This window comes from Lipophrys pholis, assembly GCF_963383615.2.
Source record: "Lipophrys pholis genome assembly, chromosome: 23".
NCBI classification, from domain to species: domain Eukaryota; kingdom Metazoa; phylum Chordata; class Actinopteri; order Blenniiformes; family Blenniidae; genus Lipophrys; species Lipophrys pholis.
Genome location: NC_137645.1, coordinates 8,359,409 through 8,382,919, shown reverse-complemented (window position 1 = coordinate 8,382,919; position 23,511 = coordinate 8,359,409). Strand labels below are relative to the sequence as shown.

General features: G+C 48.7%; 1 protein-coding gene across 1 annotated transcript in view; it reads right to left on the bottom strand.

Annotated features, from left to right (window-relative positions):
• Positions 1–214: 214 nt before the first annotated feature.
• The window catches only part of LOC308127743 (tensin-1-like), a 59,724-nt gene continuing 36,427 nt past the window's right edge, over positions 215–23,511 (bottom strand). Inside the window, exons 13-35 of the mRNA XM_080493016.1 lie at positions 23,376–23,436; positions 23,194–23,269; positions 22,981–23,110; positions 22,092–22,157; positions 21,403–21,528; positions 10,305–11,960; positions 9,495–9,575; positions 9,148–9,311; positions 8,213–8,357; positions 7,132–7,206; positions 6,848–6,877; positions 6,648–6,720; positions 5,026–5,540; positions 4,864–4,950; positions 4,652–4,780; positions 3,997–4,092; positions 3,836–3,913; positions 3,679–3,750; positions 3,549–3,575; positions 2,303–2,471; positions 2,141–2,209; positions 1,953–1,982; positions 215–1,149 (exon numbers count right to left, since the gene is read on the bottom strand). Of these exons, the coding sequence (XP_080349142.1) occupies positions 1,020–1,149; positions 1,953–1,982; positions 2,141–2,209; positions 2,303–2,471; positions 3,549–3,575; positions 3,679–3,750; positions 3,836–3,913; positions 3,997–4,092; positions 4,652–4,780; positions 4,864–4,950; positions 5,026–5,540; positions 6,648–6,720; positions 6,848–6,877; positions 7,132–7,206; positions 8,213–8,357; positions 9,148–9,311; positions 9,495–9,575; positions 10,305–11,960; positions 21,403–21,528; positions 22,092–22,157; positions 22,981–23,110; positions 23,194–23,269; positions 23,376–23,436 (4,085 nt within the window). The 3' untranslated portion in view covers positions 215–1,019. The remainder of the gene's footprint in view (positions 1,150–1,952; positions 1,983–2,140; positions 2,210–2,302; positions 2,472–3,548; positions 3,576–3,678; positions 3,751–3,835; positions 3,914–3,996; positions 4,093–4,651; positions 4,781–4,863; positions 4,951–5,025; positions 5,541–6,647; positions 6,721–6,847; positions 6,878–7,131; positions 7,207–8,212; positions 8,358–9,147; positions 9,312–9,494; positions 9,576–10,304; positions 11,961–21,402; positions 21,529–22,091; positions 22,158–22,980; positions 23,111–23,193; positions 23,270–23,375; positions 23,437–23,511) is intronic.

Sequence of the window (23,511 nt, the reverse complement as noted above, 5' to 3'; positions counted from 1 at the left end):
GGGTGGACAGCATGCATAAAGAACAGTGCATAGGTCCAGCTTTGTCTGGTTGTTGTTGTTTTTTTTTCCAGTGTGTTTGTTTTCAGTTTTTTTTTTCCAACAAGCTCCACCACTTTGCAAGAAGCGGTGAGAAGAGGAGCCTGAATGAGTGGCGCCATCTTGTGGAGAAACAGTCTTCCTCGAGGATCCGAGGCTTGAGGTGATGCAAGGTGGCTTTTTTTTTTTTTTCCTCTCTTCTTCTTCTTGTATATCTCTATTTATATATATATATATATATATATATATATATATATATATTTATATATTTTTAAAATCTGGTCTGCCATGCGCAGTTGTAGATCACTGCAGAGCCCTTTCCAAACACACAACAGAGCCAGAGAACGACCGTTAGGGTTTCGCCATTTTTTTTTTTTTTTTTGTGTTTCGAGGAAGAAGGTAGAAGAAGAACCGAGCTTAAAGATCAAAGCTAACATGCATAAAGTCTTCAAAGCCTTTTAAGGCCAACTTTTTTTTTTTCTTTTTTTTCCTGAAGTTCGAGAAGAAAAACACTTCTATTTCTTTTTTTTTTTCACCCCGCCCCCCCCCTCACTTCTTCGCCTTTCGAAAATAACAATAATGGCTTAGTAGCTACATCATTCTTGCACTTTTGTATTGCAACTACCTTTGGTAAATCAACGAAAAACGGAAAACCCCTGAAACGTACAAAGTCCCGCTTTTGCATCTAATCTCCTCCCGGCGCCGGGGCTTAAAATCCCCGCGGACGCCATGTTTTTTTTTTGTTGTTTTTTTTCTTGCCCCCCCCTCTCCTCCGAAAGGCCTCCGTGTTTGTCAACGTGCACAGCTCCAACTCTGGATCCACACTAGCTTTCCGTCAAAGAAAGACAAACCGGGAAAACCGGAGAGGACAAAAGAGAGAGAGAGAGAGAGAGAAACGAAGAAAGAAACCGACGCCGTCCGGTTCCGGCGAAGGAGGACGCTTTAACGACATGGCCACCGCCATCGTGCTCGGTTGGACGGTTTCACCGCTTCATCATCTTGGACACAAAGCTGACGATGGCGGAGGCGGGCTGGTCGGGGTCCAGCTCGGCGAAGAGGTGGCTCACGTTGTCCGTTGTGCTTCCTTGCTTCCGCGCCACGAATCCGAAAAGCCTTGAAGGAAAACGAGTAAAATTAAAACATATACCGACACGGTATTACTGCCATCAAGATTTCTGTCCACTAATAACATGGGATGCACCGATACTGATGTCGGTATCGGTGTCGGGTCCGATCCTACTTGTTATACTCGTAAAAGCACCCTGATACAACCCGGCGAGTATTACGTAACATCATTTGTCGGCAACGTCTCCAGCAGGTGGACAGGAGAGCGACGCCAGTGGTTTAGACATTCTTTAACATCAAAGGGAATGAAAAAACTAAGACAAACCGGAAATTAACGTTTTGCCAAAATATCAAGAATAGCATGTATCGGCAGGTCACTAAAGGCTTGTACTCGTATTGGAACTCGGTATCGGCAGGTCACTAAAGGCTTGTACTCGTATTGGAACTCGGTATGGGCAAGCTACTAAAGGCTTGTACCCATATCGGTACTCAGTATCGACAAATAGCAAAAGGTTAGGACTTGTATCGGTACTCAGTATCGGCAAGTAACGAAACGTTAGGATTTCTATTGGTACTCAGTATCGGCAAGTAGCAAAAGGTAAAGACTTGTATCGGTAGTCGGTATCGGCAAGTAACGAAAGGTTAGGATTTTTATTCGTACTCAGTATCAGCAAGTAACAAAAGCTTAGGACTTGTATCAGTACTCAGTGTCGGCAAGTAGCAAAAGGTAAGGACTTGTTCCGGTGCTCGGGATCGGCGAGTAGCGAAAGGTTAGTACTTGCACTTATCCTTTTAAGAAGTGGTATCGGTGCATCCCTACTGTTAACCTAATCTGAATTATGCAAACTTACCTTACTGAGCCGCCTCCTTCTTTACCCCATCTGTGGACAAAAAAAAAACCAGTCGAATGAATCTGGATGACTTTTTTTTGATTTGGCGACAAAGAGAAATTCAGGGAGGCAAAATAGTTGCAACACCCAATACTGTCATAAAAACAATCGCAACTCCAAAGGTATTCTTGACGAAAAACAGTTTGTACTTCCTGTCCTGGGGATCGACGTCGCAGAAGGTCACCGTGCCGATGGGATAATGCCGTCTGAAGAAAATCCTGGCGGGGGAAAAAAAAAAACGACACACGGGTTGAATTCAGAGTTCCGAGTTGGTCAAACTTGGATCTTCTGATTTGGCTCAGGAACCTCACTTCCTCTGACTGTCGGTGAGCGTGATGCCCTGCGCCGACACTTTGAAGTGCACGGTGGTGGCGGCAGGGAGCGGGTTGGTTGCCAGCGTCTGGCCGATGGCCTTGGCGACGGCTTGAGGCCCCGTGAGGGACTCCATGTCCACGGAGTTGATGTAGAGGACGTTGCACGCTGTGGGGAGGGGGGTGGGGGGGTGGGGGGGGGGAGCGACGATTAGGGGAAGTGAGACGAAACGATGCTCCTCATGCAGTTCAGGCTTTACGGCAGGGGCGTCAAACACGCGAGCTACTCAAAGCCGTGCTGTCAGGTTTTAAAAACACCCACAGTACATTTGTTCTCTAAGTTTTCGGAAATTTCACTGTATTTTGCCTCAGAGGGCCGATTTACTCGTTGAAAGTGAAAACGGACTGCGTTCGTAGTGTTTTAGGGGTTCCGTTTACAGAAAACGGACCCCTAAAGACAGAGTCAACTTTTAGAAAACAGGACCCAAGGTGGAACTTATCAGAAATGCAATTCTTTGGGGTGAAAATGCTACGACTGTCTCCGTCGAAACAGGGAAAAACGCAACTTTTTGAAAATACTCCATCTCAGTGGAAACGAGAGAAAATGCATCTTTTTGAAAACGGCTCCCACATCAGAAATGCACAGACTCCCTCTCCAAGAAAACACCGGAATAACAACTTTTTGAAACTGCTATGACTCTGTCCTAGTGGAAACAGCAGAAAATGTAACCTTTTGAAAACAATTTCCAAGGTGCAACTTTTTAAACATGCACAGGCTCCCTCCACATGAAAACAACTCTGTCTCCATCGAAACAGGTGAAAACACAACTTTTTGAATACGCTCCAACTCAGTCTACATAGAAACTGGGGGATGGGGGAGCGGGAGACTTTTTGAAAATACTCCCTCTCTATGGAAACAAAATCCGTGTAGTTTCATTACAAAAAAAACAACAAACAAATCAGCATGCTATCTCAATTGTTTTCAGCGTTTCTACTGTGTCCATGGAAGCGGACATTTTTTTTTCAAAACAGCGCCGTCTGAACGCAAAACTTTCCTGAAACAAAGACGCAAAAACCTGCTCATTGTGGAACAATTTCAAAAAAAGTGTTTGACACCCCTGGTTGATGTTAAATGTGAACATATCATGCGTTTTGCCTCTTTTTGACGCAGAAAAGTGCAACTTGACGGATGCATTCCTTTTTCAGTGCATTACGGGGGCGCAGAACAGTGCAAGCAAGCATTTACCATGAGCTTCTTCGGGAACTTTCTGAACTGCAAGGTAAAAAGGTGACAGAGTGACGGTTATCCACGGCTTTCTCAAATAGTTTAAGAAAAAAAAAAAAAAAAAGACATTCGAGGGAAGCGGAATCCTCACCTGCTCCCTGCTTCAGGAGCTCCACGACCGGGTCGGTAGGCGTGGCCAGCTCCAGCGCCTCTTCGTTTGGGTCTTTGGTGGGAGAACAGAAGAAGAAGTTTAGAGGAGTGGTGCGAGCACTGCGAGCGTGGATTGGAGGAAAAGGGGCGGAGCCGACCTTTGGTGGGGATCATCAGCTTGCAGGGCAGGGCCAGCGGGGTCATGGAGTGTTGGTACACCAGAGCCGAGAGACACCCTGCAAAAAAACGCAAAGACGCCTTCCGTTAGCGGGATTTCAACCCACACCTGCGAATACGGGCGTCCCCGGCCGGAGCTCACCGAAGTACGGCTCGTTGGGACAGCCCTTCAGTCGGACGCCTTTGGCGCTCGTTTCGATCAGGAAGTGTCTCACCAGCTCGTTCGTCAGGTCCCCGACTGCGTGAAGAGAAATGCGCGGCTTCACAAAAGTTTCACGTCGTCATGATATATGACATCCGTTTCCACGGAAATGGCAGAAAATGATGTCGTTGATGGTTTTAGCGACGAAACCCACACACACATGCACGCAGAGAACAATACACAGAAACAGTGGGAGCACTTTCAAAATGTTCCGTTGTCCCGGTTTCCACGGAGACGGGTCGGAGCATTTTGAAAAAGTTACGCTTTACTCCGTTTCCAAGGAGACGGAACGCTCTCAAAAAGTTGCGTTTCCACCCGTTGTCACTGAGACAGGGGTGGAGTGTTTTCGAAAAGTCGCGAATCCCCCCGTTTCAATGGACTCGGAAAATTTTTAAAAAGTTCCACGTCCCCCCCCACCCCGTTTCCACGGAGACAGCGTTTCCCCAAAAAGTTCTGTTTTCCTTGTTTGTGCGGCGACGGAGTGGGAGCGTTCTCATAAAGTTGTATTCTCGTGCAAAACGCGACAAAAAGTTTTATCATTTTAAAACGTTGTGGCGTGAACCGAACGGCGGAGAGCGTGAGATGTGAACAAGACCTTTTTTGTTCTGCTGGACCGTCGGCGGCGGGCAGGCGACCTTCATGGCCAGGCCGTACGCTCCCCGGAAGGAGTGGCTGTCTCTGATGATGAAGGCGCCGGGCTCCCGGTCCTTCAACAGGTTGATGGCTGCAACCGAAACCAAGACGATGAGGCACGAGGACGATTTATGTGAAAACTGGTTTTTTTTGGGGGGGATTTGAACCGCTCACCTTGCTCTCTGGAGATGTCCGGCTTGTACCAGAACCTGGATGTGTCCTGCACGAACTTCACATTCATCTTGATGTCCGGATACCCATCTGCCCGGGACAAAACAGACGTGTTATACCCTCCGGCGAGCTCCGAACCCGCGTCTCGTCTTGCGCTTTACTCACCGTAAATGGACTTGGAGACGTCCGGCAGCGCTCCGGACAGGTTGGGCGTGCTGCCGCCGCTGGCCGGCGTCGGCGTCAGGTTCTTGTTCTCCGCGTCGCCGCTGGACATGTGTCTCTTCTCGGGCAGCTGCGGGGAGACGGGGAAGGCCGGGGTGGCGGGGGGCTGGGCGCTGCCCTGGCGGGAGGCGGCGCCCAGCTCGTCGGGCGTGCCGGCCGCCGTGCGGCGCCCCATCAGGGGGCTGGGCGGCACGCCGGCCGAGGCCGTTTTCTGGTTCCGGCCGATCAGAGGACTAGACGGGACGCCGCCCGGGGGCGGGTGCCGACCCAGTGAGGGGCTGGCTTGACCCAGGCGTCTCTGGAGGGCGGGGCTTGGCGGCGTGTTGGTGGCCACTGTGCGGTGGAGCGTGTTGGGGCTGCCGGGGACCGTGTGGATGCCCATGATGTTGACGGTGGAGCCCTCGGGGGAGGCGGGCCGGTTGGCGTTCACGGGGCCGTCTGAAGAACCAGTCCTTCTACTTCAAAAGAAAAAAAAACAAGAAACAATTATTGCAGATGTATTTTGACGCTTGAAGGTCCTGATTCAGGACGACCTAGCCTCTACATCAGGGGCGTCAAACATAAGGCTCGTGGGCCAAACCCGGCCCGCAAGAAGCTCCAATCTGGCCAAACCACCAAGAAAATGTTAAAAACAAAGACTTTTTAAACAAATTTCTTTAGAGTAGTGGACACGATGCTGCAATGAAAGCCAGCTCACTCGATGCTAACTAGCATTAGCTAACTAATGCTAGCAAATTAGCGTTAGGCCCGTTATCAAGTGAAAACGCAAAAGTTCCATTGCATTTCAGGGCGCCGGTGCTCCAAGCCACTGAAAACGCCCCTTTTTGAAAATGGTCCAGACTCTGTCTACATGAAAAGGGAGATAAGGCAACTTTTTGAAAAAGCTCCAACCCCGTCTCCATGGAGACGGGGGATCACAACGTTTTGAAAATGCTCCGAATGCGACAATTCTGTGGAAAATGGTGAAAATGCAACTTTTTGAAACAATCTGAATCCCCCCCATGGAAATGGGGGTAAAATGCAACTTTTAAAAAGAATGGTCTGATTTAGTCTCCATGGAAACGGGTACAAAGCAACATTTTGAAAACGCGCCATATCCATCTCCATGGGAATAGTGAGAAACTGCAACGTTTTGAAAATGCTCTGACTCCATCTCCATGGAAATGGGGGTAAAACGCAACTTTTTGAAAACGCTTCGATTCAATTTGCATGGAAACAGGGGAAAGCGCAACTTCTTCTGCACATGCGCAGGTTCAACGCTGCCACGAAAGCTCGCCTTAAAACAATGCTGTGCGTAAAAACACCCATAATGCAACAGCTATTTATTGAACAGAAGCTTTTTGGACAATTCACTGTATTTTGCACCATTAAAATTAGCTTTTTGTTGAAATTGTAGCTCTTTTCTGTCAAAGTTGTTTGATTTTTGATGTTTGCCTCCTGTACACTAAATTAAAGGTTATTATTGCGCAATTTAACCCCTGAAATTGGCCTTCAAAGTATGTTTGACACCCCTGAACTAGACTGAACGGTTTCTAGGAACCGCTCGATGTCTTCTACTGTCTTACCCATCGACACTGTGGACGGGACTGCTGGAAGACAGCGGCACATTGAACTGCTGCGCTCCGAAACCGCGATTATCTGCGGGGACACAAAGACGTGGCACAGTCGGAACTACGTTCACTCACACTCCCTTTTGGTTTTGGTTTTTGTTTTGCTCTGAAACAGGAAGTATTGGGGAAATAAGGAGCCACAGAGGAGCCCTTACCTTGGTCTCCATCATTAGAATCAGACGAGTCTGAAGCGGGAGGAAATGAGGGGGGAGGGAGGGGGGAAAAAAAGGAAGGGAGAGGGGGGGGAGGGAGACACACTTGAGCGCAAAAAAAGCATGAAAGTGGAGACATGGGAGCCGTCAGCAGGGCAGGTTTGTGAGCACTAGGGGGCAGCAGAGGCTGCAAAGGTTAACTCTACGAGGAGGACGCCAACGCTCCCGCATGCAAGAGGACCTGAGGCGTCCCCCCGGCTTCTCGACACCACAACACGGAGTCTGACCTGATCCCGCGTGTGGATGAGGCTTCAGTCCCAGCGCCGACAGCGGCGTCCTGGCCAAACCCGGAGGGGAGCGAGCTGCACACAAAGCGAGTGTCGTCAGCGACGCCGTTAAAAGGCGGCGGGAAGCGGTCGAGGCGTGCCACGGAGAACACGAGTGAGGTGATGTGGTCATGCGACACTCAAAGGGGAAGTTTTAGTTTAAACTAATAAACCTTGAATTGTCTCGTCAAAAAGTCCATCTTGAGGCCAATGTGTTGCCTCAAACTGCTGTAATTTGACACCGGACTCATTCTGCTCTCAGCTGCTTGAGTTAACACAGATTTTAATGCCAAAAAAAACCAACCTAAAAGGGTCAAAACTGATCTAAAGGCCCATTTTTATTCCTCTGCTCCTGTTTTTAATTGTCGCCATTTTATTGGTTTCGCTTTTATGTTGTCAGGGTTTCTTTTTTTTTTTTTTTATATCAATTTAAATTCAGCTGTAGTTGTTTCTAAAGGACTACACAAATAAAGTGGAGTGGAGTGGGCCTGTCTGGTTAACTAGCGGCTCCATAACCTTCAAATTTAAAGTATTTTCTTTTCGCAGATGATGAAAATGTCGATATTTTCACACAAAAAACAAACGATTATTAGTGAAAATGAAAACTACTTTAATAACACGTGCATGCAAACGACCCCCCCAAAGAAAATCTCCAATAACTATACAAACAACCGCTGAGTGAGGTGGCGGATGGACACATGAGACATGGAGGTTTCGTGTCACAGAACAGCTTCTTACTGCAACAGTTGAGGACTGACCTGAGGGACAACCAAAATGGCTGCCACACGGGGGGGGGGGGGGGGGTGCCCGCGAGGTGAAGCTAAGACAGTCGTGACGGCGACTGGTGTTTCGGGACGAGTCGTGCAAAAGGTGCTCAGAAACGCTTGAACTTCACACACAGGGAAGGTTGTGCAGTATCATGGAGCAAACACGGATATAGAAACACGTTCTTCTTCGTTGGTTTGGCTTGACTGTTTTCATTATTCACGGTTTGTGACTCCCCCACCCCCACCCCCCCGTCTGCATTGCGGGTTGAACCTACACATGTTGAAGTAAGGAGTCTGTGGTGACACGGGGAAGCCGGGCGTCGGGGGGGAATTCTCACCACCGCCTGCATAGGTGGGGCTGTAGGCCAGCCGGTCGGCCGCGCTGTCCTCGAACGCCTCGCGGTAGCTGTGCACCGTGCCCTGGGGTGGAGGGAACGGGTGGAGGAAGTTTAATATGGAACAATAGAGGCGCATTTCATCTGGAAGCAGATCGAATCATAGCAGAAAATAGTGAGGAAAAACAAACAAAAAAAATAAATAAATAAATAAATAAATAAATAAATAAATAAATAAATAAATAAATAAATAAATAAATAGATAAATAGATAAATAGATAAATAAAGAAGTTACAATGTTTCCTTTTGTGTTTGGTGGAAACAGTTTTTATTTTAGTTTCACACTTGGTTTCACACTCGTTCCCGACTTGATTATAAACTAGTTTCAGACTGGTTTTCAAAGGGGTTTCACAATTGATTCCGGACTACTATCACATTTGAGTTCAGACGTGATTTCATACTTCATTTCACACTCGAATTCACACTGGATTCCAGACTAGATTTCAGACTAGTTTCAGACTTGATTTCACACTAGAATTTACACTTGATTTCACACTTGATTTCAGACTACATTTCAGACTAGTTTCAGACTTGATTTCAGAGTAGACTCCAAACTAGATTTCAGACTAGATTTCAGACTAGTTTCAGACTAGATTCCAAACAAGATTTCAGACTAGATTTCAGACTAGTTTCAGACTAGATTCCAGACTACATTCCAGACTAGATTTCAGACTAGATTCTAGACTAGATTCCAGACAAGATTCAAGACAAGATTTCAGACTAGATTTCAGACTAGTCTCCAGACTAATTTCCAGACTAGTTTCCAGACTAGTTTCCAGACTAGTTTCCAGACTAGTTTCCAGACTTCCCCATACCTCTCTGGGTCGTCCTCCTGGATTCATCGCCAGGTTACTGGCGAAGTCTGGCGTGTGCACGGTCGACGAGCCGTCATGGCTGCTCTGGTAATGACCCTCGCTTGTGGTGCGACGCCTGCCTGACTCCTGCGTCACTTCGGGGGTCATCCCTCTGGAGCGCACTCCTGAAACCCCCCACCCCACAAAGAAAGATTCACTGTGCATCACAACTACTTAGAAACAGCCTAATTGATTTTTAGCCCTCCAGACAGACAGTGAGAGGGTGAAAGATGTTTAGAAATGGTTGAGCAGCAGTGGAAAAAAAAAAGGCAGGAAGAAATTAAAAAGTGGTGGGAAAGTGAACAAACCGGAGAAGGAATAGGAGCGATGGCGGTCAGATTGTTGCGGTGTCATGCTTTCACTGATGCCCCGAATACGAGCGTTGTACTCTGTTTCCCGGGGAAGGAGGTCAAGGTGGAGGAGGTGGAGGAGGAGGAGGAGGAAGAAGTGTGCAGGAGGAGGGTGAGGGAGGTGCGGAGGAGGAAGAAGGAGCAATGGTTGGAAGGGGGTTTTCCATTCGGGTGGGGAGATGGTTTAAACAGAAAAGAGAAGGGGAAACAAAATCAGAACAGGAATGAAGTGATGATTGTCAGAAAGCCGGTTCTGGGTGCAACACGAGGTCGACTAAGAACTGGGAATTTGCACCGTTGTTCCACTGGGAGGCACCTGTGAGCGTCGCACCTCACCACATTATGAATGCGGACAATGTGTGGAAGCCGGTGCCTCTTGAATGCTTTGGCTATTCTTACTCTCGTCCCTTCTCCACTCTCGCCGGCTCTGCTAATTTTATGAGCACGAGTCATTCCTCTGGCGTGTGTCTCTCCCCCCCCCCCCCGCCCCCCCACCATTATTACTCTGTGACAGAAACTGCTGAAAGCTACACAAGCTCACGTTTGCGTAAGTTTCAAACTGTTCTGGCCAATCAATTAAAACAAAAGAGGCTGATGTCAAACTACAAACCATCAATGCTACAGTATGGACGTACACTCGTCAGGAGGAAGTGGACATTCGAACTGGAGCCTAAAACCTTCAACACTAAACCAATCTGACACACACATTGCCAATATATTTCATGACAACGACCTCGCTGACTGCCGCTTCGTTCCATCTCGTCTCACCGGCAATACGGTGCGCCACCAGGCCTTCCAGGTTCAGCTCCTCCTCTGCGTCATGCTCTCTCGCCAAAGACGTGGAGGACGTGTCCTTGGGTTGGGGGGTGAGCGCGGGTAGGGGAGAAGAGGAGGCGCTGTAGCCCGGGTACGGAGAGGAGCCTTGCGGATCCGGGGAGTGCGAGATCCCGCCGCCTTGCTGCGAGTTCACGGGCTTCTGGGTGAAATTCGATGGCGGGTCGACGGGGTGGTGGTGGGGTGCCTGCCGCGTGTGGAGGTAGGGTTCGGGGGTGTGTGTCGGAGCGGTGTTTTGGTGTTGGTAGCCGGCGCTGGATCTCTGGGGTGAATACGTAGGAGACTCCGTAACCGGGCTCTGGTTGGACGCTCTCACAGGCGACCGCGCCGGCTGGTGAAGGGTGTTGCCGACTGAGTTATTGTAGCCATGGATGGCAGAGTCTGCTTGGTAGGAGGGTCTGGCCAGGGTCTGGGAGAAGGGCACCTGGGACGAGTCAAGGCTATTCTCCCCAGGGGGCGCACTGTGAGACTTGGACATGTGAGAGTTGATTGGGTCCAGGTCGAGCATCAGCATGTTTAGAGCCTCAATGGATTGCTCGATATCCCTTTGCGAGGCCGAGGTGGGGAAGTGGGGTAAGCTGTGCGTTGACTGGAGGGGGGGTCCGAATGGGTCGTCTGGAAGGCTGTACTGGTGCCACGTGTTCAGGCCTCTTTGAACAGCCTCCCTGCTACTGGTGCTCCTCTCGGGAGCCCTGGGCATCAGCTTTGGGTTGCTCTCAGGGCTGCCGGCGGCCGGGTTCCCAAAGGACTGCGAACGGTACATCCCCCCTCCGTTCTGGTAATTGGTGTATCCCCCCGGCGTTAGCGACGGGTCCACGGGCCTCTCCTGCATCGCTGCGGGAGCTTGTACTCCGTGCACGGGCATCTCGGTCAGCTTTTCCCCAAGGACGCTTCTCTCGAGGTACGGCCCGTCGTTCTGGCCGCTGACCGGCGTCTGCGACTGGTAGTACTGATCCGCCGGCGTCGCCTGGCCCTCTAACGACGAGATGGTGCCCAAGCTGTCGACACTGTTCCCTTCCTGGCTGTTCGGCAGCTCGTCGTCAAGGATATCCGTTTCCCGCTCCTCCGTCGAAGGGGCGCCAATTAGTCTGGCGTGGCCCCCGTTGACGTGCACCTGAGCCGGAACCAGATGTCGAATTCCTCCCCCCGGACTGGTGGACGTGGACAAGTAGGCTTGCCGCTGGGTCGGAGCCTCGAGGCCGGTCAGAAGCTGGTCAAGCTCTCGCTTCTCCTGCGGACTGATGGGCGGGTGCGGCGGCGGCGCCGGGATATTGTGGCTCACGGCGCTCTGCAGAGGCTGGCTGTGCTCATCGGTGCGGTCGGTCTTGATTGACGCGGTGGAGTTTCCCGAGTCGCTGCTGACGGACAGGGTATGGTCGACGGCGGGGAGGGAGGTGTGGCCCGCGACGGGGAGCGTCTGCTCGGCGGTCTGCAGGGGATGGCCGGCGTGCTGCGACGGGTTCTCAGTGGTGGTCAAAGGGTTTTCATGTACTGGGAGGCCGTTGATGGTGACAACTCCCTCCAGGGAGTCTTTCTTGCGAATCCGTGCGTAAAGACTTCCATCAAGTGGACCCTGGGTGTGACCGACATCTGAAAGAGACACGACAAGACATTAAGAAAACAGGACGACAAGATGTTCCAAGTTTTTCAAATTGAGATCGGACACCTCAAACCATTGAGTCATACCAGTAATGGTTATGATCACTCTGCACCCAACTCTTGCAGCCTGCGCCGCAGCCAACAGCAACACAACCCCTTTCGCTCTAATTATAGCCCACCCCCCACCCACCCCCGTCCCCCCCGTCACGTTGCGTCAGAGCTGACCCACGTGGTCCCATCAAACCATCAAACAGCTGGTCCGTGCGAGCAATGCCAGTTTGAAAGCTCCGGGCCGGACCTGAAGAGGACGAGCTGTTGATTTCCGGCTGCTGAATCATGATTACAAACATATTGCGCAATGCAACAAGTCACACTCTCATCAGTGTAATATTTCATGTGAGGCCGAGCAACGGCCAAGAAAAACAGAACAATCACACCAGGCCAGCCTCTGTCAGTACTCTAATGACACCATATAACACCGTGCTGGATTCCCATACCCGCTGTAGGTTTTGCAAAGCGTTACGACGACGTGCACACGACCGCGAACTGGCAGGAGGTTCCAAATCCACCGACCCCCCCACCCCACCCCCCCACCCCCGCACCCCCGCACCCCCCAACCCCCCGGAGACAGATGGCGGATCACTCGGACCGGAGCTATTTCAAAACCCATGTCAACAACCGCTCCCGGGAGCCGGGGAAGCTGTAAACATAGGTTCTTCTTCTAGCCTTTGTAAAAATGCTGACACGTTAAAATCAACAGTTGTATTTCTTGAAAGCAACAAGCAGAATAAGTGCAACCCAACTGTTAAATGTTGCCTAATCGGCATACTTTTGTTAAAAAAATATGCCCCCTTACCTTTTCAAATTCTCAAAAAAAACATTGACAAGTTTTGCCTCGTTCTCCAACACTGAGACCCCAAAAAAGATTCTGGATTACAGTCCATCCATCTTTTGGTCGAACTTTCTGCCTGTGGGCTTCTGCTTCTCTCGCTGCTCTCTCTGATTCCTGTCCTCCGATCAACCCGACATGTGCTCCGCCGGAGCGAGGCGGGGCTGTACCACTGAGGCTGCTGACAGGGGTGAGCTGGAAGTCTCAGATGATCCCTGAACCGTTCCCGGCAGCAGGGGAGGGACCGACGCTCCTCCTGCCTCCAACCGTCAGCATCGGAGGAGATGGTTTTTCTTGTTTGTTTAAGGGGGGGGGGGGGGGGGGGGGTACCTTCCTCCAAGCAACTTTATTTCTTTTTTTTACCATTTTCCCCTTGAAAATTTATCAATCTTGACAGAGAACTGTGGCGGCCATTCTAACTCACGCTGACCTTTTCCAGAAGAGGCCCTTCCCTTGTTCCTTCTTCATAAAAGATGATCTTTCAGCTCTCCGTGGCAAAAAAATAAAAAAAACGACTCAGCTTTGCCGGAGTGACTCTTTTTTCCAGCTGCCGGTTACCCCATCCTGAGGTTAAAAACGGGTGGGGGGGGGGCTGACACTTCCATATGGCGCGTCATGGCGAAAGGCAGAAACCCACAAATACAAGTGGAACGTGTGGCTGCGGTACCACGAGGATACCTTCACAATCAAACAAAACGAGACGGTTTTGTTTGATACTCGGCGTCTCTGTTGGCGTTGGAAAGCGTCCCGCTGGATCATCGACTCGCCCGAACTAATCAGCTGAAAAATGAGTCATTTGACCAAAATTACCCAGAAATCAAAGTGACTGACTGATGAGTGAAGCATGGATTTGACCGGGACGAAACAACTTCGCCAGTGAACTGAAGGGCAACGTTTTGAAAACGATGTCCGTTTACATGGAAACTATAAAGCCAGCAACTAAAACTACTAAGTTGTTGCGTTTTCCCCCGTATACACGTAGACAGTCTGAGTGTTTTTAAAAAGTAGCTTTTTTTCTCTGTTTACACAGGGTCGGAGCATTGTCGAAAAGCTGTGTTTTCCCCCGTTTCTATGGAGATGGAGGCAGAGTGTTTTTAAAAAGTTGCATTTTTCTCTCTGTACACAGAGTCACAGCATTTTTTTTAAATGTACAGTTTTCTCTGTCACACAAAGTCGGAGCGATTTCAAAAAGTTGCATTTTCCTCTTGTTTCCGCAGGGGTGGAGACAACGTCGGCGTGTTTTCAGAAAGTTGAATTTTTTCGGAGCGTTTTACAAAAAAATGTTGTGTGTACCACCCATGGAGACGGAATGAAAGCATTTCCAAACAGTTGCGTTGTCACCCGTTTCCACAGAGACAGAGTTGGCGGCTTTTCAAAAAGTGGCATTTTCTCACATTCCCACGGAGACGGAGGCGAAACATTTTCAAAAAGTTGCGTTTTTTTTTTTTTTTTACCAGTTTCCACAAAGAAAGACTTTTTGAAAAGTTCCACCTTGGGAACAGTTTTCATAAACAATTTTCAGTGGCCCCATGGGCGAGAAACTGTCCGACCTTGACGTTTGGATCGTGGGAATACTCCCCAAAAGACACCACTCAATTAAATATCGCGCCAACATGGACAAAGCAAAACAAAAACAAGACCCGCCATTATTCTATAATCAGGTAATTGCAGCTGTTAGAAATTTGTCCGCGACGGTCGGGGCAATTTTAACTTTTGGTAAATGGGTACATAACAACCCGTAGGCATACATGACCACAGCGCTTCAGATAAGACGCGGCCCACTTTTTAACTTCTCCAGCAACATCGACGCACCGAGAAAAAAAAATAAATAAAAAAATGGCCAGCCAAAGATCCCAATTAGGAATGACACAAACAGGCGGCCTCCCAACCGAATGGAAGGAATAACTTTGTGCTGGTGTCAATGAACGGCTGCAGCAGAACTCAAATTAGACCGGCTGAGTCACCGAGGCCCGGCTCGCATGAAAGAGTCACGACACGTTTCCCACTCGGAGTGACGCCGCCCGTTATTCCCCCTTGAACATTAAGTCAAGAGAACAGCAGGTTCGGTACGTGTTTGTTCGGTCAAAGTCTTAGCAGAACTCTGGCGGGGGGGGGAGGAACCCCCCGAGAGAGTAGGCGAATCGGCGTGCAAGTTTTTAAGTGTTGACACACAGAAAATGAGCGGAAAACATGTCAAATACAGGTGCAATACCGATCGACTCGATGTCGGCCATCTTGGATTGCTCTGACAGGCCGTCAAGTGCATGCAGGGAACAATAAAACATTACGGTTGGCGTTCAGAAATGAGGTATCGAGGAGGCGATCTGAACAAGGTAACTCACTATCAGCCTTTATTTAATCACCGGGGCTAAAGTGACCCTGTACCACCGTAACTTTGACTCATCATGGGCAAACGCGGCGTAAATGTGGCGATACGGCGTTTTACTGCAGTCGAGATCACTCCCAACGGGAGACAGTCTGTCGCGTCGTGTACGTTTGATCAATGCCGCGTAGGTTTGGTACTATTTGTCCTCATTACTGAGGAGTGCACACTTGGCCTTATGTTTTGATTTTAGAGTGTTCACAACTTCACACACACACACACACACACACACACACACACACACACACACACACACACACACACACACACACACACACACACACACACACACACACACACACACACACACACACACACACACACTGCCACTCGCCTGTATCCCCTCAAGAGGTCTCGCCGCTACATCATAAGCCATTAAAAAGCCATTCAAACACCTGTGGCCAACACTTTATATAAATAGACAACGTGCTAAAAAAAAAAAAAACGCTCTTCTCGTCGGAGTGAATGGATTTCTTACATCGCCGCCGCTGCATTTCAGATTAGCACCGAGGTGTATTGTGTTGTTTAAGACTACACACAGGGGCCTCCTGGTGGAAACTTTAATGGTGGTGGGGGAGGGGGGGGGGGGGGGGGGGGGGGGGGGGGGGGTTGCTGACCTTATAAAAGGACCAAACCCATTTTTACGAAACGCAGACGCACATAAATTTAGAAACACACCAAACTCCTGGAGACCACGTGGCAGGTCCCGTTCTCAAAGGGAACGTTTTATTGGATCTGGTGGCGCGATTTCGTGCGTCCACGTGCGTTTATAGATGCATATGGAGCGCCACCGATGAAGGAATGGCGGCTCTGGAGCGAGACGAAGACGTGTGCCAAGGGTTTGTTTGGGGAAACCCGAAATAATCGACAAAGAGCTGAGCGGTGGCGCCACGAATCTAAACCTCCCGCAGTCCAAAAACTGTTAATTTACGTCATTGTCATTTTTGGTGCATGATAGTTTGGATTAATGAGTGTGATAATGTCCCGATCCTAGAGGGGGCATACGTGATCATCCATGCGGTTTGAAACTGTTCAATACGCTACGTCCATTTTCATCAATAGACGTGAATCTACCGGAGGAGAAACGAGAAGAGACTCATCCAAGATGACGGCTGTGCTGACGCGTCAATGTCGTTTCTACCGCCGTATGTCTGCATTTATCAAACTGAAAGCGGACAGACCCAGACGTCTCATCTCTCACGCCGGAGACGCTTTTTAATTTCTAAACTTAGACGATGTGTCACAAAATACTCATTGTGCTTCATCCACGCAGGCATGCACAAGTATGCACACACACACACACACACACACACACACACACACACACACACACACACACACACACACACACACATAGTGATGTCAGGAGTCTCGCAGCGGGATGTGACATTCACTTTTACGGCGTACTTCACACCACGACGACGGGGACGGTCTGCATGCCAGCAGACTGGGGACTGGCTTTGACGGACACCCGCTCGGTTTGTCTCCAAGAGTCACGGAACCTCGTTGAACGGGTGACGGTCCGCCGGTGATGGGCGCCCTGGCGTATCAAAGGCGGTTTTGTATTCGCGGCGTCCGCCTCCCGGTCTACCGGTCAGCGTCCAGCCGCCGACGGCTCGAGTGTGACGTGACCGTATCGGTGTCCGTCTCCGGGATTGCTTTTCACGGTGATGTCACCCGCCCGTCTGTCTGTCACCCGAGCGACGGTCAGGAAACGCCATCTGTTTATTTGACTGCCGTCTGTCCCCTGTCGACTCGAGGGACGGCTTTACAGATGAAGCCGGGTTGAAGTTTTTTTTGTTTTTTTTTTCACAAAACAACACTGAAACCCGAGCAGGGACATCGGCTAACGAGCTAGCATTAGGTCCCGTTTACGCAACTTTTTCAAGATGAAACGTTCAACTTTTGTTGCGTTTTGGGTGTCGGCGCTTGGAGCTGCTGAAAATGCAACTTTTTTAAAATCGGTTCCCAAGGTTGAACTTTCCGAAAAGTGCCCCAACTTCATCTATGTGAAAAGGGGGGAATACGCAACTTTTTGAAAAGACTCTGACTCTGTCTCCATGGAAAAATGCAACTTTTTAAAAAACTGTCCAACTCCATCGACATGGAGATAAGGACAACGCAACTTTTTGAAAATGCTCCAAGTCCATCTATGTGGTAAAACAGAACCTTTTGAAAATGCTCCAACTCCATCTCCATAGAGACAGGGAAAACGCAACTTTTTGAAAACGCTTGGATTTCAACTGTCTGTGGAAACGAGTAAAGATGCAAAGTTCTTGAATGCCTGCGTTGCTTTTCGGGTGTCGGCGCTTGGAGCCACTGAAAATGCAACTTTTTGTAAACAGTTCCCAAGGCGGAACTTTCCGAAAAGTTTCCCAACTTCATCTACGTGGAAAGGGGTGGAAAACGCAACTTTTTCAAAATGCTCCGACTCCGTTGATGTGGAAAAAAATGCAACTTTTTGAAACGCTCTGATTTTGTATCTCCGTTGAAACGGGGAAAATGCAACTTGTCTGAACCGCTGCCGCTCTGCATGCCCCACGGCCGTTCTCAGGTGAAAACACTTTTGTCGCATTTCGGGCGTTGGAGTCGGCGCGACTGAAAATGCAACTTTTAAAAAAAGGTTCCCGTGGTGGGACTTTCCAAAAAGCGCCCCAACTTCATCTGCTTGAAACAGATTGAAAGCGCAACTTTTAAAAAAAAACCCGGGGTGTAAAAACACCCATAATGCAACAGATGTCAAAGTTATTTCTGGACATTTCACTGTGTTTTGCAGCAGTAGAATTGGCTTTTTTCATTTCGGGTGGTAATTGTTCTGCTTTTGTGAAAATATAGCAATTTTTTTTATCACGCACACGCTGAAAGAAAAGACTTATTGCGGCACTATTTTACCTGCTCAGGTGAGTCAAGATGAAATTGGGCTGCTCGGCCCTGCCTGACAGTGACACTGTCCCTGGTTCAAGTTTTGCTCTAAGCTGTTTCTATAAGGAGTTTGCATGTTCTCCATGTGTTACAGTTAAAGGTTGCTTTTTTTTTTTTAAAAATATCACCAATAGTCTTTTCACTCGCCCAATGCGTATCCTGGAGTTCTCCGGAGCTCCCGAGAAGCCGGCCAGCCAAGGAGCCCTCATAGTTTTGGTGAACCCAAATTGCAGCCCGCCCAGTAAAAATGTTCCGCACACAAATTGCTCGCCTCCATGACTCACTTTGTACCGTCGAGGTGCCAAACACACAGGATGCAACCGTGTTGACATGGAGACACGCAGCAAACAGATAAACAGAGCCGCGTGAATTTTCGCACGAAATGACCCCAAAAATAAAATAAATAAAAAAAAGCAACAACGAATCGACGAATTTCTATTTAAGGAAAAAGCTCAAATCATAATCGCGACCTGAGAGCGTTGAATGAACGCAACAAGCCGGCACATTTTGAAAACCGGTTTCAAAATGAGTGAGACCTCACCAGTCAGTGGCTCTTCTTCCCTCCTTCGTATCCCTCCATTCCTTCTTTCTGAAAATCCAGTTGAACTATGAAAGACAACGGTCTCCCCTGTTACGTCCGAGCCTTCTCGGTGCCCGTCCCTCTATCTCCGTCGCTCCGTCTGTCTCTCTCCAGCTATTCCAGACATGTTTCGGGGCTCGGCCCCGGCCAAATATGGGAGGAGGAGGGCGGTAAACAAGGAAGACAGCCTGTGCTGCCACCCGACTGTCTGTCGCACACACCAACACACAGGGGTTTTTCATTCACTGATGCATGATAGACCTACAAAGGTAGAACTTGAGCAGTACCATTAGTGCTCCCAAACAACAAGGTGCACAAAGTGCCGCATTAAAAAAAGCCAAACAAACACAATCTTAGATGCGAGGCGCAGATCCGCCGGGCTAAATATACCGAACAACACAACAGCCCCGGCACAAAAGCTAAAGACGTGCGCCCCCCCCCCCCCCCCCACCTCGCTCCCCCAGTGAGCGTGTGCAGCAATATTAAACGCGGCGCTAAAGCTCCCTAATCCCGCCAACTCTTTTAAGACGCCTTTCGTCGAGTTCCCCTCAAACTGGATTGCCAAGGTCGGCGGGCCCCCGTTAAAAAAAAAATGGCGTCGGGACGAGTCGGTCGGGATCCCGAACGCATTCAGACGTCAACGCCTGAGGATGAAACACTCGTTTAGCACCCGGACAGATAAACAAGTCGGGATTCTTTCAATGATCCCCGATGACGGAATAATGTCCACAGAGCTGGCGAGAGTAAAAATAGGCCGTTCTGTCAGCGAGCTAATGGTGTGTGTGTGTGTGTGTGTGTGTGTGTGTGTGTGTGTGTGTGTGTGTGTGTGTGTGTGTGTGTGTGTGTGTGTGTGTGTGTGTGTGTGTGTGTGTGTGTGTGTGTGTGTGTGTGTGTGTGCACAAGCCCAATGTGAATTTAACATACAATACATATTTCGGCCACTGACAATTTCCCCGAAGAGTACCCCTGAACCCTGAACCCTAACCCTGAACCCTGAACCCTGAACCCTGAACCCTAACCCTAACCCTAACCCTAACCCTAACCCCAAGTATGAACGTATCTACCAAATCCCCAAATCTGTTTCCCCCGATTCAAAGACTATCAGTCCCACTTTTCATTGTCTCTTCCCCCTGAAGCAAAGGATTTCACAAAGACACCGTGTCCCTGCATCGTGTCCACATCCTCGTATCGGAGCGCCGCAATTAGAGAAATGAGCAAACTGGCCGAGAGGATCTTTTTTCTTTCTTTCTGCTGAGTCTTGAGAACTCTGCCACCCATTCAATTAGGATCAAACTTGCAATCCTGGCGATTCCCACTGACTCCCTTTTTTTTTTTTTTTTTTCCAACACAGCAATCACTGCAACTCTTCTCTGGGGGATGTTCATAAAAATGAAATGGGTCTTTGCGAAGCCGTAAAGTAAAATCCCATGTAGAAAGTGGATGCAGGGCTACAATGTGTGCCAAGTCCTGACTCGATCCCAAATAATAGCTCTCGTCTAACGAGGGCAGAAGTTGAGGCTGGTGAGATTCTTGAAAAGTAGAATCTAGAAAGTCCCTCTGGGTACAGAGAACGTGTGCAGAGAAAAATGTGTCCAGATCAAACTCAAGTCGAGCTGTAACATGACAAAGTTCTGATCATGCTGACGAGTTGGATTCGTGCCATCTCGAGTTAAAAACTGGTGTGAGAGTTCTGGAACGCCTCACGGGGTCCGGAACGTTTCATTCCGAAATTCAGAATGAAAATCAATCAGAATCCTGGAATATGTCAGAATTCTGAAATGTTTCTCAGTTTGGGAATCTGTCAGAGTTCCAGACTCATTCACAGTTCTAGATTGTTCTGCTGAGATCTAGATCATTTCGGAATTCTGAAAAATTTCAGAGTTCTAGGACATTACTGAGTTCTGGGAGGTTTCAAAGTTGGGAATATTTCAGAGTTCTAGAAGGTTTCATAAATGCAGAATGTTTCATATTTCTAGAATGTTTCAGAGTTCTAGAATGTTTCACAATTGCAGAAGGTTTTGGATTTTTAGAATGTTTCATAATTGTAGAATCTTCCAGAGTTTTAAAATCTTTGAGAATACTCAAATGTTCAAGAGTTCCAGAATCTTTCATGGTTCCGAATTGCCTCACATTTCTAGAATCTTTTGCATTCTAGAATCTTCCAGAGCTCCTTAACATCTTCAAGCATGTATATGCTCCGTTTGGGGTTAACCCATCGTACCTTTCAGCAAATACGATACAACAACAAATCAAGAATCTGAGGCAGTTCCCAGTCACGGTAAAACTTTCTGCTCTTTGTCAAAATGTGTTTCAAAGCAGCGCCGGAAACGCGGCAGAAATGAGAACTTGATCCCACCAAAAGTGTTTGTTGAACTTGAAAAGTAATTACGGGCATTAAGGGGCTGCCCAAACTTCGAATTCCTGAACCTCTGGCACATGCGGTGGATGACGGCGGGCTCGGGCGCTCGTGAAAGTCGGGGCTGTTTGTGTTTCATGTTACACCCTCCCCCTGAAGAGGGGAGGGGCCGGCCGGGAGCAGAGCGACTGACGCCCCCCCCTATTTCTGCAGCAGCTATTTAAAGGCCTGAGGACGAGGAGGAGGAGGAGGAGGAAGAGAGGGACAAGCGGCTCAAACCCATTAAACCGCGTGTGGACCTACCATGCTCCCCATTGGTGGTTTCCTCCCAGCGCTGGATGAAGTTCTCGTAGGAGTCCCAGCGGATCAGAGGGTCCTGGGTGTTGTAGTCCACGGAAACGCTCGGCCCGTTCTCCAAGTGGCCCAGACCTGCGGAGCACAGGTTGCAACGGGTCACCGGGTTTCTCACACGGTGGTGGTGAAGAAGGTGAAGAAGGTGAAGAAGGTGAAGAAGAAGAAGGTGAAGAAGAAGGTGAAGAAGAAGAAGAAGAAGAAGAAGAAGAAGAAGAAGAAGAAGAAGAAGAAGAAGAAGAAGAAGAAGGTGAAGAAAAAGGTGAAGAAAAAGGTGAAGAAAAAGGTGAAGAAAAAGGTGAAGAAAAAGGTGAAGAAGAAGAAAAAGGTGAAGAAGAAGAAGAAGAAGAAGAAGAAGAAGAAGAAGAAGAAGGTGAAGAAGAAGAAGAAGGTGAAGAAGAAGAAGAAGGTGAAGAAGAAGAAGAAGAAGGTGAAGAAGGTGAAGAAGAAGGTGAAGAAGGTGAAGAAGAAGAAGAAGAAGGTGAAGAAGAAGAAGAAGAAGAAGAAGAAGAAGAAGAAGAAGAAGAAGAAGAAGAAGAAGAAGAAGAAGAAGAAGAAGAAGAAGAAGAAGAAGAAGAAGAAGAAGAAGAAGAAGAAGAAGAAGAAGAAGAAGAAGAAGAAGAAGAAGAAGAAGACGTTACCTTTAATTTTTTCGGGTCCGTACGAGAAGACAAACTCCACCTTTCCGTATTCTGGGAACCTGTCATCTGAACAAAGACACGACATAAAATATCCGAATCTGCTTTGAAGTTCAATATTTGTTTTGGTTTCGCTTCAACTAACTCATAATTCCCATTTCACACAGTTTCCCTTTCATCTAACCTTTCCATTCAAGACTAATGGAACCTGTGTGGGACCTCGGCTTCCATGTCCTTAAACAAGCATCTCGAACGTAAATGTCAAAAAACAAACAAGAAAACTTTGAAACAACCAAATATATATCTCCTATATCTTGAGAAGGATGGATGGTGTATGTGTTGCTGGATATCTTAAGGGGTTAATGCAACAATGTGAACGTTCGCCACCAGAGGACCCTGTTTGCTATGAAACTGTGGAGCAGAGTGTCGACCTGCAGCAGCACACGTCCCGCTGTTGAACCTCGGTCTTCATGCGGATCTTGTCTCTGCTTTATTTTAATTTTTTTCAGTTTTTAGTGCCGCGAAGCACCGTGTGACCCGTGTCCGTGACAGGCGGTATATAAAGAAAGTTCTATTCGATTCGAGTCTATTCTCTTCTGTTCTATGAGGGTCAGTAGATTCAAACGGAGCCGACCGGGACAGATTTCTTGTCTCGATGCGTTCTGTTTGCGATGACAGTGGATCGGGTTTATCGGTCGGACTGCTCGGGACGCAAAGCATGAAGTGATCAGCTGACCGGGGGAGAGTGCTGGACGAACCAGGAGGTTGTTTTTTTTCTTCTTCTGTCCAATCCCACAGAACCCGCTATGTTTGCGGCTCACTTCACGACCACACCGTATTACATTTACCGCCACATTGCTTCAACGGTGTATTTCACAGAGAAAGACGTTACCTTTGAAGGTCTCGTCCAGCTCGCTTTTGCCGAAAACCACCCCGAGGTCGTGGATGGCACACGTGTGGAACTGCACCCTGAACACTTGGTCCCTGGTCGGGTTCCGGTAGCGCTTGTGGTAGCACTTCAGCTGCGGCGAGGAACGGGGAGGGGAGCGATGAGCGGCGGGCGGTTTGAGAGGTCAGTTAGGAAAAACAGGATAAACGCTCTCACCAAGATGTCTCCTTTGAGGAGCAGCCCGGGTTCGATGGTGATACAGATACTGGTGTTGCTGTCGCCTTGCACATTGCTGTTGTTATTAAAAAAAGAAAAGAAAAAAAAAAAGAACCATGAGAATCCACCAGTTGATTACTCTTGGACTCAAGCACACTGAAGTGGAATAAAACCGCTCATACTATATTCCCGATGTATAGACCGGTTGCATCGCCTGGTAGATCTTCAGGAAAGGGCGGCAGCCTGAGAAAAAGACACAAAACTCGAGTGAGGCGGCAGAAAAGCAAGCGGTTGCGCGTTTGCGTTGGACCGACGCTC